Raw genomic sequence first — 16,469 nt, 5'->3', positions numbered from 1 at the left:
CACCATATTTTGTCAGCAGGATCACGCCCTCTACCTGAGGAAGTTGAAGCCATTTTGAATACTCCTCACTCAGAGACAGCCAAAGAATTACACAGACTCCTTGGAGTGCTCAATTTCTACCACTGCCATCTGTCACATGCAGCAGAACTTCAAGAACCAACTACACTAGCTCTGGCTGGTCTGAAAACAAAAGTCAGGGCATTTGTGCAGTGGTCACAATCAATGAGACATGCATATGAGGCCGGCAAGAAGAACATAGCTGAGGCCACGTTTCTCGCTCATCCTGCTGCAGATGCATCCTGTGTGCTAGTGGATGACACTAGCCAGATAGCCATTGGTGCAGCATTGCAACAATAAGCTAATGAGGCCTGGCAGCCCCTCGCTTTTTTTCTCAGAAGTTGTCTCCACCCCAGCAAGAATGTAGTGCATGTGACTGAGAATTGTTAGCAATCTGTGCAGCTGTGAAATATTTCTGTCCCCTACTGAAGGCAAGAGTATTTGCAATCTACACTGACCACAAACCTCTAAACTTCACCTTCTCCCAGAACACCAGCAAATGCTCTCCGAAACAGTTTGTGGTTATCACGTACCGTAAGTCAGTTATAACACACGTTAGATATCGTAAATGCATTTATTAGACACTGAGGTAAGCGAGAACAACATGGCAGTACAAAAGTTGCGCGCTGAGAGAATATAGTACACAAGCCCCAAAGCAGTCATAGTCACGTGCAGTGTGCTCCCTGCCGCCGTTGGATAAGCAGCTGCAGCAGCAAGTCGTATACTCCTAGCTCACTCATTTGTTACATAGTTTAATTCTTAATTTCTTTGCGTGTTTTTGGTACTTGCATCGTTTAATTCATAAATTTCGGGCGTATTATAGTATTTGAGAGTTGTAGCATCGCGTTTTAGTACTCGAATAGTGTTAAATCGCGTAGTCTCCTTCCGCCGCCGAGCAGTGTGTCTGCAGTGCACAAGTGGCAGCATTACTGCATTTACTAGGCAATCTTGTATTTTAATAACCGTTTCGATTTTGTGTCGTTTTGTTTGCGCTCTCTGTAGATTAGTTCAGACGTTCTTTGCACAACAGTTTTTAGCATGGACAGGGACTGCAACTGCTGTGTTCGGATGCAGGCTGAGTTGGCATCCCTTCGCTCACAGCTTCGGGCAGTGTTGGCTTCGGTCACACAGCTTGAGGCTGTTGCCAATGGGCATCACTGTGGGGGTCCGGATGGGGGTTTGTCGGGGACGGCCAGCTCGTCCCACGCATCCCCCGATCGGGCTACGACTGTGGTTGCCCGGGATACTGCCCGCATTGAGGCTGATCCCTCACCTGTGGTAGAGTGGGAGGTCGTCTCAAGGTGTGGCAGGGGGTGAAAGACATTCCGGAGGGCTGAACGGAAGGCCTCTCCAGTTTGTCTGACGAACCGGTTTCAGGCTCTGTCTCAGGCTGATACTGATCTTCGGCCTGACATGGCTGCTTGTCCTGTTCCAGAGGTTGCCCCTCAGTCTGCAAGATCCGGGCAGTCGCAGAGGGTGGGCTTACTGGTAGTTGGGAGCTCCAACGTCAGGCGCGTAATGGGGCCCCTTAGGGATATGGCAGCAAGGGAGGGGAAGAAAACCAAAGTGCACTCCGTGTGCATACCGGGGGGAGTCATTCCAGATGTGGAAAGGGTCCTTCCGGATGCCATGAAGGGTACAGGGTGCACCCATCTGCAGGTGGTCGCTCATGTCGGCACCAATGATGTGTGTCGCTATGGATCGGAGGAAATCCTCTCTGGCTTCCGGCGGCTATCTGATTTGGTGAAGACTGCCAGTCTCGCTAGCAGGATGAAAGCAGAGCTCACCATCTGCAGCATCGTCGACAGGACTGACTGCGGACCTTTGGTACAGAGCCGAGTGGAGGGTCTGAATCAGAGGCTGAGACGGTTCTGCGACCATGTGGGCTGCAGATTCCTCGACTTGCGCCATAGGGTGGTGGGGTTTCGGGTTCCGCTGGATAGGTCAGGAGTCCACTACACGCAACAAGCGGCTACACGGGTAGCAGGGGTTGTGTGGCGTGGGCTGGGCGGTTTTTTAGGTTAGATGGCCTCGGGCAAGTGCAGAAAGGGCAACAGCCTCAATGGGTGCAGGGCAAAGTCAGGACATGCGGGGACCAAGCAGCAATCGGTATTGTAATTGTAAACTGTCGAAGCAGCGTTGGTAAAGTACCGGAACTTCAAGCGCTGATAGAAAGCACCCAAGCTGAAATCGTTATAGGTACAGAAAGCTGGCTGAAGCCAGAGATAAATTCTGCCGAAATTTTTACAAAGGCACTGACGGTGTTTAGAAAGGATAGATTACATGCAACCGGTGGTGGAGTGTTTGTCGCTGTTAGTAGTAGTTTATCCTGTAGTGAAGTAGAAGTGGATAGTTCCTGTGAATTATTATGGCTGGAGGTTACACTCAACAACCGAGCTAGGTTAATAATTGGCTCCTTTTACCGACCCCCCGACTCAGCAGCATTAGTGGCAGAACAACTGAGAGAAAATTTGGAATACATTTCACATAAATTTTCTCAGCATGTTATGGTCTTAGGTGGAGATTTCAGTTTATCAGATATAGACTGGGACACTCAGATGTTTAGGACGGGTGGTAGGGACAGAGCATCAAGTGACATTATACTGAGTGCACTATCCGAAAATTACCTCGAGCAATTAAACAGAGAACCGACTTGTGGAGATAGCATCTTGGACCTACTGATAACAAACAGACCCGAACTTTTCGACTCTGTAAGTGCAGAACAGGGAATCAGTGATCATAAGGCCGTTGCAGCATCCCTGAATATGGAAGTTAATAGGAATATAAAAAAAGGGAGGAAGGTTTATCTGTTTAGCAAGAGTAATAGAAGGCAGATTTCAGACTACCTAACAGATCAAAACGAAAATTTCTGTTCCGACACTGACAATGTTGAGTGTTTATGGAAAAAGTTCAAGGCAATCGTAAAATGCGTTTTAGACAGGTACGTGCCGAGTAAAACTGTGAGGGACGGGAAAAACCCACCGTGGTACAACAACAAAGTTAGGAAACTACTGCGAAAGCAAAGAGAGCTTCACTCTAAGTTTAAACGCAGCCAAAACCTCTCAGACAAACAGAAGCTAAACGATGTCAAAGTTAGCGTAAGGAGGGCTATGTGTGAAGCGTTCAGTGAATTCGAAAGTAAAATACTAGGTACCGACTTGACAGAAAATCCTAGGAAGTTCTGGTCTTACGTTAAATCAGTAAGTGGCTCGAAACATCATGTCCAGACACTCCGGGATGATGATGGCATTGAAACAGAGGATGACAAGCGCAAAGCTGAAATACTAAACACCTTTTTCCAAAGCTGTTTCACAGAGGAAGACCGCACTGCAGTTCCTTCTCTAAATCCTCGCACCAACGAAAAAATGGCTGACATCGAAATAAGTGTCCAAGGAATAGAAAAGCAACTGGAATCACTCAACAGAGGAAAGTCCACTGGACCTGACGGGATACCAATTCGATTCTACACAGAGTACGCGAAAGAACTTGCCCCCCTTCTAACAGCCGTGTACCGCAAGTCTCTAGAGGAACAGAAGGTTCCAAATGATTGGAAAAGAGCACAGGTAGTCCCAGTCTTCAAAAAGGGTCGTCGAGCAGATGCGCAAAACTATAGACCTATATCTCTGACGTCGATCTGTTGTAGAATTTTAGAACATGTCTTTTGCTCGAGTATCATGTCGTTTTTGGAAACTCAGAATCTACTACGTAGGAATCAACATGGATTCCGGAAACAGCGATCGTGTGAAACCCAACTCGCTTTATTTGTTCATGAGACCCATAAAATATTAGATACGGGCTCCCAGGTAGATGCTATTTTTCTTGACTTCCGGAAGGCGTTCGATACAGTTCCGCACTGTCGCCTGATAAACAAAGTAAGAGCCTACGGAATATCAGACCAGCTGTGTGGCTGGATTGAAGAGTTTTTAGCAAACAGAACACAGCATGTTGTTATCAACGGAGAGACGTCTACAGACATTAAAGTAACCTCTGGTGTGCCACAGGGGAGTGTTATGGGACCATTGCTTTTCACAATATATATAAATGACCTAGTAGATAGTGTCGGAAGTTCCATGCGGCTTTTCGCGGATGATGCTGTAGTATACAGAGAAGTTGCAGCATTAGAAAATTGTAGCGAAATGCAGGAAGATCTGCAGCGGATAGGCACTTGGTGCAGGGAGTGGCAACTGACCCTTAATATAGACAAATGTAATGTATTGCGAATACATAGAAAGAAGGATCCTTTATTTTATGATTATATGATAGCGGAACAAACACTGGTAGCAGTTACTTCTGTAAAATATCTGGGAGTATGCGTGCGGAACGATTTGAAGTGGAATGATCATATAAAATTAATTGTTGGTAAGGCGGGTACCAGGTTGAGATTCATTAGGAGAGTCCTTAGAAAATGTAGTCCATCAACAAAGGAGGTGGCTTACAAAACACTCGTTCGACCTATACTTGAGTATTGCTCATCAGTGTGGGATCCGTACCAGATCGGGTTGACGGAGGAGATAGAGAAGATCCAAAGAAGAGCGGCGCGTTTCGTCACAGGGTTATTTGGTAACCGTGATAGCGTTACGGAGATGTTTAACAAACTCAAGTGGCAGACTCTGCAAGAGAGGCGCTCTGCATCGCGGTGTAGCTTGCTCGCCAGGTTTCGAGAGGGTGCGTTTCTGGATGAGGTATCGAATATATTGCTTCCCCCTACTTATACCTCCCGAGGAGATCACGAATGTAAAATTAGAGAGATTAGAGCGCGCACAGAGGCTTTCAGACAGTCGTTCTTCCCGCGAACCATACGCGACTGGAACAGGAAAGGGAGATAATGACAGTGGCACGTAAAGTGCCCTCCGCCACACACCGTTGGGTGGCTTGCGGAGTATAAATGTAGATGTAGATGTAGATGTAGATGTAGATGAAAGGTGTGACGCTCTACGCCACAGGGGGCACAGAGCCCCCTCCCGGCAGTGCAGAGCATGGCGGAAGGAAGCTACCTCACCCAAACTCATAATCGTCGTGCCAGCGCGGCGGTTGAAGACGGCAGCCGGCGCGGAAAGTATGCGCGTCGAAAACTGCATTGCACGAGTCGCATGTGGCCAACTGCTGTGTAGGCGGCGGGTCGTTGCTCAAAGTCATGTCCGCAGTGTCAGGAGGCGGAGCGGCAGCGACGGCAGGCAGATCGGAAGCGTCAGAATGCAGGTGAGAGAGGGACAACACCGGCTTTAAGCAGTTAACACACACAGTCTGTGGTCGTCCATTTAGATTAATTATGAACATATTCACGTCTCGTTGTAACATGTGATGAGGGCCTGAATAAGATGGTTGCAAGGCCGCTCTCACAGAGTCGTCGTGCAGCATCAAAATTCACATGATGCAAGGTCCAAGGACTGGCAGGGTGGAATGAGGGCGTAGCGGAGGGTGCACAGGCATGTGACATGCACATAAACCTGTTCAAAAAGGGCCGGAAGGTCCATAGTATCATCCGACGGTGCATCCTCCACGAACTCTGCTGGAAGGAGGAGGGGCTCTCTGTATAGAATCTCAGCCAGCGATGCGTTCAAGTCTTCTTTATGGCTTTATGGGCCACAGGGATGCCAAGTAAGACCCAAGGGAGGGCCTCAGACCATAACCTGCCGCGGCACGTAAGTGTGGCCTTGAGAGTTCTGTGCTACTGCTCGACCAGGCCATTCGCCTGTGGGTGGTAGGCCATGGTGGGGAATTTAGTAACACCTCAGAGCTCGCACAGTCGAGCAAAGAGCGCGGATTCGAACTGTCGTTCCTGATCTGTCGTGAGGGAAAGAGGGCAGCCGAACTGAGTGATCCATGCAGATACGAAAGAGCGAGCCATGGTCTCGGCTGTGATGTCGATGAGAGAGACCGCCTCGACCCAGTGGGTTACACAGTCGTTGGTTGATAATATGCATCTGTACCTCTCAGAAGTGGAAAGTGGACCAACCATGTCGATGTGGACGTGCTGAAGGCGACCTCTTGGTTCAAATGGCTCTGAGCACTATGGGACTTAACTGCTGAGGTCATCATTCCCCTAGAACTTAGAACTACTTAAACCTAACTAACCTAAGGACATCACACACATCCATGCCCGAGGCAGGATTCGAACCTGCGACCATAGCAGTCATGCGGTTCCAGACTGTAGCGCCTATAACCACACGGCCACTCCGGCCGGCAGACCTCTTGGAACATCGAACTTTCCTAATAGAGGCTGAACATGCCTGCCGACCTTGCTATGCTGGCATGGGATGCACATGCTGGTCCAAGTGCAGCAGCTGTGCTTCACGCTGGGCCAGACGAAGCGTTCATTAACCAGCCTCGTCGTGGCCCGTGTTCCAGGGTGGGCCAAGTTGTGTAAAGCATTAAAGACCCTGTGCCAAAGAGCGGAGGGTACCAAGGGACAGGGAGTGCCTGTAGAGACATCGCAAAGGACTGGATTTGTCGACTCATGCAGGACATGAGCTTGGGCAGCAAGTGATGAATCATTGTCCGAAACTAATCGCTGCATATCGATGTCTTCAGTCTGAAGTCAGGCGAGCTCATCCAAGTTCAACAGTGTGGTTTTGCACACAGATGCGATTCTCTGTGCTGCGGATATAGCATGGATCAGAAGGGTACTGACAGATGTAGCCCATATGGCGCAAACGTCTCTGCAGAAGGTCCTTAGCCGGGTTATGAATAGTGTCGACGATAGGCTAGTTAACTATAACATTTGGGTTGCATTCAAAAAGTATTGATATAGTCAATCAACCTGCTTGTATTCCGATTAGATCATGAATGGTCGCCCCTCGAGGTCAATACGGAAGTGTATAATCACTTCGTACACTGGGAGAAGCTCACGGTCGAAAGCCGACCACTTACACTGACTCTTAGTCAGCTTCTTGGAAAATAAGCGGAGTGTTTGGTGGAGTCGGCGGTGTGCTGTTGTAAAACAGCACCCACAGGTGAGTCACTGGCATCAGTCGTGATCAAAACACGGGCCTCAGGGACAGGATGGGCGAGCGTGATGGCTTTGGCAAGTGCAGTTTAAAGATTACCAAATGCGTCGATCATGGGTTTGGCCCAGTCTAACATTCATCTCCCCATGGTGTTTTTTCTGGAGAGGGCGTCGGTGAGGGTCAATTGGACAGAGGCAGCCTGGGGGATATTGTGGCGATAAAAGTTTGCCATACACAGAAAACGAAGGAGTTGAGTATAATCTTCAGGAAGAGGGCGATCAAGTATGGTTTCGATGGTCGGCGGATGTCGGCAGAGACAGTATGGCCTAGGAATGTAACCAATGTGGAACTGAATGAAGGTTTATCATGGTTGATCACCACGTCATTGGCAGCAAGGGCTGAACGGACAGCACTGAGGTGGGCTTGAATCACATTAGCAGAGGAGGGAAAGATCAGTATGTCATCTAAGTGAACGTAAGCAAATGGCAGAGGTAGCAAAATGGAATCAATGAACTGATGCCACATCTGTGCAGCATTTTTCAACCCATAAGGTATGTAACGGTATTCAAATAGGCCAAAGGGTGTGATGATGGCCATCTTTGGAATACACAGCAGATGCATAGGGATTTGATAGTATGTCTTCGAACAGTCTAAAACAGAGAAGAACTGAGAAGCATGTAGTAATTGCGTGAAATCCTGGATATGAGAAGTGGGATAGTTATCGATAGTTGTGTGAACACCAAGGGACCTGTAGTCCCCACACATGCATAAGGAGCGGTCTTTTCACGGAACAAGGTGGATAGGTGAAGACCAGTTGCTATCGGAGGGGTGGAGCACGCCTGAAGCCAACAAATCCTGAATGATATCTTTTGCGCACAGAAGTTTGGAAGCATTAAGGTGCCTAGCCTTATAACGAACATTCAAACTGTCTGTGGTGCAAATCCTATGAGAAATGCCATTACTGATAGTCGTTACCCATGAAGAGTGACCAGCGAGGGGGGGGGGGGGGGGGCAAGAAGAGGTCCAAATGCAACGGCAGTTCACTGACCTTGCCAGGTCGGTGCGGTGTGGCTGGTGCATTGGCTGTAGTCGATGAAGGAAGGCATGGCACAGAAGCCACGTGGTGTGAGGAATCCCACATAGCGTGAACAGGTGCATCTTGGAGATTCGTCTGTGGCAATGGGGAAATGGCAGCAGTTGGTGGAATGCTCGACACAGGAGCAATGTGGTGAGGAGATGCAGTAGAAGCATGTGTTCGTTCACCTTGCTGTGGTTCTGCAGATATGCGACATATCGTACACCGTATGTGTGACAATTCAGTAGAGGCAGAGGCAATGCGGGTGCATAATGCATCATTCTGGTTGCAGAGTTTGTCAATTTGTGTGCGAACGTCCGACAAATCAGAGAGCCATGTAGTAATACGTTCGAGCAGAGATTCACATGTGGAAAGTGTAGCCAAGGAGGCAGAGAGCGATGTCTTGCTGATCTCGTTTGAGCATGGAACAGTAGAACCAGACACATGGTGGGGTGTGGTGGTCTGCAGTTCTGGTGGAAGTTCTTAATGGTGTAGAAAGTCCAAACCAATCACAGGTTCATCCACGTCAGCAACATGGAAAGTCCAAGGGAATGTGTGGACTGGTGATAGGCGAAGCAACATCTTGATGGAGCCAAGGGCCACGATAGCACAATGATTTGCAGTGATCAAAGCGAGGTTAGCAGGTGATAGTATGGTGCCTGTGTGCTTGGCCTGGATAATGCTGACGTTGTCGCCGGTGTCGACAGGAAAGCGAGTGCCCGATCACAAGTCCATGATGTAGAGGAGTTTGCGCCCCTGGAGCAAAAGGTGCGGCATTGGACAGTAGGCGTCGTGAAAAATCGTGGCAGGATGTGGTGCCTAAACATGCCTGTCAGAATCATTTGCGTAGGTGCAAGGCGCATGACAGTTGCGTGCGGCGTCCCCGTAAGTAACATGGCACTAGTATAATGGGTCAGCTTGGAGACGGGGTTGTGAGGAGTGGGAGGAGGCCACAGCTGGCCACGTCATTGCTAGTGGTTGCTCAGGCTGTTGCTCGAGTAAGGGCGGCTAATGTCGAGAGGACGCAGGCAGTACTTCCTGTAGACTGCTAGGCGGCAGCTTCTGACGGGCAGCTGAAGTGCTGAGGTGAGTGTGCTGGCCTCTGCCGGCAGAGTGCAGAACCAAAGGTGCAGGCATGCCAATTGACGGTGATGGAGATGTCATCTGTGACAGGCGGTGTCAGTGACGAATGAGAGCATAAGCTCGATCGGTCATTCCTAAGCGAACCTCAAGGATGTCGGCTACATGAGATAGCAAGTGAAGTTGTAGATCTTAAGGCAGTTTGACCATCCACAAAGTCCAAAGCGCAGTGTCAGGTAATGCTTGATCATCAATTAATGCATGGAGGCGCCACCAAAGCTGCAAAGGTGTGCAGTCATTGAGGTGCTCGTCATGATTAATGTGGTGGATAGCCTCTGCCAGTGGGTGAGAAAGGCGCTCGATGAGCAGTGCTTTCGCCATCGAATATTTGTGCAAGGTAGGTGGTGAGAGGAGCAGATCACTGGTGAGGTCAGGACGAGCATGGAGGTGACACATCAGGCAGACGAAACGTGCATCATCATCTGAAACACCGTGGATATCTAGTAGGTGATCCATTAATGCGAAACACGTCTTTGGGTTATCTTTTTGGAAAGCAGTCAGCTTAGGATACCTGCCAGGTGACACATGTTGATGCAGCACTGGCAGACAAAGATCTATGTGCGCTGAGCAGGAAGCCCCCGGCAATTGGGAGTGCAGTAGCTGTGGACGGTGCGTCGTCCGAGATCTGCGTGGGAGGGCGGACGCATCTAGCACACGGTGTGGAGTGAGCAGGTGCAAAAGTTGACACAGTGTGTCCCAACTGCAGGCCCGATGATGAACACGGCGTGGGTGTAACGGCCAGTGCTGTTGCAACAGCGGGCAGAAGGTGGTCGCGGTGCAGCCATAGGGGGGCTGACCCAGTAACTGGCGCGGGCGCAACGGCCGGTACTGTTGCGAAAGCAGGCGGAAGGCGATCGTGGTGTAACCATGAAGCGACGGTCGTAGAAAAGTGCACGTTCGAGGCGATCGGCGTCGCCGAGACGGCCGCGGGGCGGGTGCTGCCAACTAGGCATATGAGAATGTGCAGCACCATGCAGAGGAATGTTTGAATCACAGTTCTGGAACCTTTTCGGCACATCACACCAAACCGAAGGAGACTGCATAGCTGCGGGGTAAACCACAACGTCCTTAACTGGGTTATCGTCCACGATGTCACTAGGCGGCGTGCACTGGTTATGTAATGGCCGTTGCTGTGTAGTCACACTTGATGGTGGTCATGTTGGACCGGTTAACGTTAAGTGGCCGCCAACATGGCTGGGCGTATCTTAGATAATTGTTCACTTTTAACCAAACGCGCATTAGGTACACTTAACCACTCGTGGTCACAAGCACAGTTAATAGGATGCGTGACACTAGCACTGAAAGACACTGGTAGATCCATTGTTCTGAAGACAATGTGGGCTGGCACAGGAAGTCCGTTAATGATGAATAGAAGCACAAAATAACTCGCAATCACACGACAACGATGTCGTAGGTCGGTAAGAACACACTTTAGATATCGTAAATGCGTTTATTAGACACTGAAGTAAGCGAGATCAACATGGTAGTACAAAAGTTGCGCGCTGAGAGAGCATAGCACACAAGCCCCAAAGAGAACATAGTCATAACGTCAGCGGCGCCACAAGTTTAATCAGCTAGGAGTTATTACACAGTTTTCCACAGACATTTAAACATGTCTCAGGATTGAACAATATAATGACAGGCTGTTTATGGTGCGTCAGGGCCATCACAAAGATAATCGATCTCACACGCTTGGCTCAAGCGCAACAGTCCGCCCAAGAACTCCAAGATTGCCTAAAACAGTACTACGGCAAACCTGCAGCTCACGCTCATTGATGGATCAGAGACAAACACTAACACATATTGCAACACCTACAATGGAAAAACTCGCCTGTTCGTTCAGGCAGAACTGCGCAAAAAAAGCATTTCATAGCCTCCGCGATTTGTGCCATCCAGGAGTAACAGCGACGGCGAAGCTTGTATCTAATCGTTATGTGTGGCCTGGGATACAAAACAACTTACATCGATGGTCTTGCGCGTGCATGAATTGTCAACACAGGAAACTTTCACGTCACGTTCAAGTACCAGTAGGCAAATTCCCACATCGACTGAGAGGTTCGCCTACATACATGTTGACGTCGTGCGACCGCTATCACCATCAGAAGGTCAACAATAGTTGTTAAACATTGTTGATAGATTCACACACTGGCCAGAGGTATTCCTCTAGATAATGTCTCTGTCGAGACACTACCCGTTGGGTTTATATCTAACTGGGTCACTCACTTCAGATATCCACTGCATATAACAACTGACAGAGGATGCCAATTCGAGTCCTATTTGCTTACGTTTTAGCAGTGTGTCACATCACACAACAACGAGTTATTATCCAGCCAGCAATGATATGATCGAGCAGCTGCACCAGACCCTAAATGCCGTCCTCATGTGTCATGAATAGAAGTGGACGACAGCCATACCATTACCTCTGTTCGGCCTCCGCATTATAAGCAAGCCAGATCTCGACGCATCCTCTACTGAATTTATCTATGGGGAAACACTATAGTTTCCAGAGAGTTTGTCGATCCAGCGCCCTACCGGGACGTATCACAGTCACTGCAGTTCATAGCACATTTGAGAGAACGGATCTCGCACATGCGAACGCAACCAATGTCACGACATGGCATGAAGCAACGTTCGTTCATAAAGAGTTGAAGAGTTGCATCCACATCATACTACGAAACAAGCCCACACTCAAGCCACCACATACTGGACCATACAGTGTAGTAGCAAGACAAAACAATGGACATTTAGGTTAATGGCAAGAGAAACACTGTGTCTATCGACCGAGTTAAACCAGAGTTTGTCTTGGAGAAATGTTTAGATGATAACATTCCCCATCACCGATAAATGCCAACGTCTGACAGCCGCCTCCTTCAACCCGAGCGACGCAGCTACAATGTTAGAAGCAGTCCGGGCGCACTTCCTGACAATTAACGATGACGACGCTCCGCTTCCCAATTGGGGGTGGGTTGAAGGGCGTGTGTGTGGCTTATCGGCGCTCAACATCCTGGTCATCAGTGCGGTGATGGGGAGGGGGTCTGCGTGGCGAGAGGCGATCACGCATCTGTCAGGGAGGGATCAGCTGATCGCTTACCAGTGTCAACTGAGTTCGCTAGCTGGCCGCTAGGAGCGATGGCTGATATGGTTATTCCTTGCCGTGGCACACGGACGTTCCGTGGTTTTTGAGTTATCTTGTATATTATTCCGTTGTTGATTATTTAATGAGATTCTCACTCTCTTAGCTTCAGTCAACGAATTGTTTCCTTCAGTTGTGTTAATTTTATTTTCATGTTTCTTGTGATTACTGTAATTTGGAAGCATACTAATTATTAAAGTAAAGTGCATTGAATGTAGGACTCGCCTGAACGCAGTTATTCCACAATAAGAATATGTAATTAAGCCATAAGCCTCACGCACAACGAGACTTGCAATAAATTCAAACTACCTCGTGAAAGCTTTCTTACAAAGTTTCAAAAACCAGATTTAAGTGATGTCTGCGGCGATGTGATGTTCGCCAACAGATGCCCAGATCTTTGTGTGTAGACTGGCCTAAAGTATACTAAAATAAAAATTGGAAAGTCAGGGTGTCCCTTGTCCGTGTTGTCTCTTTGGTTTTATTGTTGTCCGTTGTCTCTTTGGTTCTATTTATCTGTATTCTGTAGTTACTTTGGTCGTTGGCGGTAAAAGTGTATTTGAATGCTTTCGGAATAATTTTTTCGATAAAATGAAGGTTGCTGTGGTATGTAAAAGAACAATTTCCATATACAAATTAGTAAAATTTAATTATATGGTAGAAAATGTTTTTTCTTCGGTGACAGGCAGCTGCAAGGAGTCCAAATATTAAGTACGAATTCTTCGGAGTTGAGTTGTCTGCTAGTTTGTTTATCACACATTTTGATTACTATGTATTGTATCTTTACATAATCTAAAAAAACTATGTTAAAATAAAGTCAGTTAATTAGCTATTACTTCAAGTCTGAAAATAATTTGAATTGTACGTTATCCAGAAAACAGAGAATAATCGTATACTGTGTTTCTGTTCACATTCATTGCATGTGATTAAATAAATATAGGTATACGCCCATTTTGTTTGCAAGACCCATTTTATTTCTTTATGCCCGTGTAGATCAACGGTCAAGAACGTGCATGTGAATGGCATGTGCCCGAGTTTGAGTTTCAATCTGGCCAGGAGTTTCATTACATTCATGTTCTTCCAGTGAGACACAAGAGATCTCCAACTGGTGCTAAGCTTTGTGTCCTGACATTTCATGTGCCATCTTTACCAACTCGTAACCAAATCGCGGGTTCGGGGGTTAGAATAGGCCCGCGGTATTCCTGCCTGTCGTAAGAGGCGACTAAAAGGAGTCTCACATGTTTCGGCCTTATGTGATGGTCCCCTCTCGGGTTTGACCTCCATCTTTCTAAATTATTCCGAAGAGCGAGCCAATTGGGGAAGGGCGCCTTACATGGTGCACTGTATCCGTCGTGCAATTAGACCTTTAGCCGTCTTTCTCGTCGTTGCAATGGTGTCCCGCTCGTTTTCGATCTTTTGGGCGATTACCACACTGCACTCTGCAGCGTTTCTTTTAACTGCGACGACGACCTTGGCCATTTTTTGCACCTAAGATCCAGCACGGTAGCCAGTCCGTTGTGGTGGGGCCGCCATGTACCCTCTTGGTTGTAGCCCCCTGACAACACAGGGATCGCTCTACTGATGCCTGCGCCGTTAACTCCCCACGTATGCCAAGGAGTAGATGCCCATCGCCCCGGGGCATCGGGACTCCCGGCAATGGCCATCCTGCCAGGTGGCCTTTGCTGTGGCTGGGTGGCGCCCGTGGGGAGGGCCCTTGGTCGGAGTAGGTGGCATCAGGGCGGATGACCCGCAATGAAGCGTGGTACATCATCTCTCGCTGGTGGGCCACCACCAGCAGTCTCTAAGCGATCGAGGTCTAACCTCAACGGCAGGAAATACGATCCACGATCATTTCCCTCCCTGGCCACTCCATGGGAGGAACGTATGGCAAAAGAAGGCAGTGGAGACTATTCCCCCCGGTTCCTTGTGTGTACGCGAGTTGATGGGGAATCGTTTATGTCAACCAAGCCCCAGTTTTTTGTGGAGCATTTAGAGGACAAGTTCGGGGAGGTGGAGGGCTTGTCCAAGATGCGCTCTGGTTCTGTGCTCATCAAAACGGCATCCTCTGCCCAGTCACGGAGGTTGCTCAATTGTGACAAGTTGGGGGATGTTTCAGTTAACATCACGCCGCATAAGAGTCTGAACATGGTCCAGGGTATAATATTCCACAGGGATCTTCTTCTGCAGTCCGACGATGAATTACGCGCCAACCTCGAACGACGAGGTGTTCACTTCGTCCGGCGCGTCCATCGGGGTCCGAGGGATAATCAGGTAGCCACCGGTGCCTTCATCTTGGCCTTTGAGGGTGATGTCTTACCCGAAAAGGTTAAGGTGATGGTTTACCGTTGTGATGTGAAGCCATATATCCCTCCTCCGATGCGGTGTTTTAAATGCTGGAAGTTCGGGCACATGTCATCTCGCTGTGCTTCCAGCATCACGTGTCGGGATTGTGGACGTCCTTCGCATCCTGATACTCCATGTGCCCCGCCTCCTATCTGTGTTAACTGCGGAGAACACCATTCCCCCTGCTCGCCGGACTGTAGGATCTTTCAGAAGGAAAGGAAGATAATGGAATATAAGACCCTGGACCGCCTGTCCTACACCGAGGCAAGGCGGAAATTTGAGCGGCTACATCCTGTGCCAATGCCAACTAGTTATGCCGCTGCTGCAACACCAGTTCGATCTCAGCTCGGTCAGCATTCACCGGCCCCCTTGGTTGTGGGGGGCACTTCACTCCCTGTTGCTCCTGCTCCATCTACTTCAGGAGCAACACCACCCCAACCACCGGGGACATCTGTTCCCCCTTCACAGCCGGAGAAGCGTGAGCCTTCTTCGGCTCCTCTCGCTCGGAAGGGGTCCCTTGGGGCCCTCCCATCCCAGGCTTTGCCCAGTGCCAAAGTGGACACCCGCAAGGTTGTCAAACAATCACCGGTCGCTGGTCGTAGGGCGTCACGGTCGTCTTCAGTCCCAGAGACTGACCCAGTGAGGCCCTCCCAGCCAGAACCACCTAAGGCTCAGCGCGCAAAGCAGTCAAAGAAAAAGGCTCCCAAGCATCCTGAAATTGCGGTGGCACCTGTCCCACCGCAACCTTCTCCCTCTGCGTCCGAGGATGAGGTGGAGATCCTGGCGTCCGCTGAGGACATGGATCTCGCCAGTCCCTCGGATGCAGTAGATAGCTGTTGTCCAGGTGGTGACTCAGTAGCAGCAGGGGCCCCGGAGGCGTAATCTGCCTCCCCAGTCCCTTCACGCCTTTCCCATCCATGGCTAATACCATCCTCCAGTGGAACTGCAGCGGTTTCTTCCACCATCTAGCTGAGCTCCGCCAACTTCTCAGCCTTCGCCCTTTCTTCTGCATTGCTCTGCAGGAAACTTGGTTTCCGGCGATGCGAACCCCCGCCCTCCGTGGCTATCGGGGTTATTACAAGAACCGAGCAGCTTATGAAAGGGTGTCTGGTGGCGTCTGCATTTATATCCTTCACACTCTGCACAGCGAGTCTGTCCCTCTCCAGACGCCTTTAGAGGCTGTCGCTGTACGTGTGTGGACGCCACAGGCTGTTACCGTCTGCAGCCTTTACATTCCACCGGATGGTGATGTCTCGCAGCATGTCCTGGCTGCACTGGTCGCCCAATTGCCGCCACCTTTCTTGCTATTGGGCGACTTCAACGCTCATAACCCTCTGTGGGGTGGGTCAGTGGCAACAGGTCGAGGCGCCATCATTGAGCATTTATTGTCGCAGCTCGATCTCTCGCTGTTAAATGATGGTGCCTTCACACACTTCAGTGTGGCGCATGGCACCTACTCCGCCATTGACCTTTCAATCTGTAGCCATAGCCTCTTACCGTCTGTCCAATGGAGTGTGCATGACGACCTGTGTGGTAGTGACCATTTTCCGATCTTTTTGTCACTACCACAGCGCCCCTCTTCTGGGCACCCTAGCAGATGGGCTATGAATAAGGCTGACTGGGACTTGTTCTCCTCCACTGCCGCTTTTGAGCCTCTCTCTACCGATGACATTGATGCGGTCGTTCAATCGGTCACCACCGGCATCGTTACTGCCGCCGAATCTGCCATTCCCCATTCCTGTGGGTCCCCTCGGCGGAAGGCTGTGCCTTGGTGGTC

At 49.4% G+C, this 16,469-nt stretch overlaps 1 protein-coding gene across 1 annotated transcript in view; it reads left to right on the top strand.

Annotated features, from left to right (window-relative positions):
- Positions 1-12,804: 12,804 nt before the first annotated feature.
- Positions 12,805-16,469, top strand: part of LOC126161478 (carbonyl reductase [NADPH] 1-like) — an 82,697-nt gene continuing 79,032 nt past the window's right edge. Inside the window, exon 1 of the mRNA XM_049917372.1 lies at positions 12,805-12,955. Within this exon, the coding sequence (XP_049773329.1) occupies positions 12,941-12,955 (15 nt within the window). The 5' untranslated portion in view covers positions 12,805-12,940. The remainder of the gene's footprint in view (positions 12,956-16,469) is intronic.

The sequence above is a fragment of the Schistocerca cancellata genome, chromosome 1 (assembly GCF_023864275.1).
Source record: "Schistocerca cancellata isolate TAMUIC-IGC-003103 chromosome 1, iqSchCanc2.1, whole genome shotgun sequence".
NCBI lineage: Eukaryota > Metazoa > Arthropoda > Insecta > Orthoptera > Acrididae > Schistocerca > Schistocerca cancellata.
This window is presented reverse-complemented; position numbering and strand designations above follow the sequence as displayed.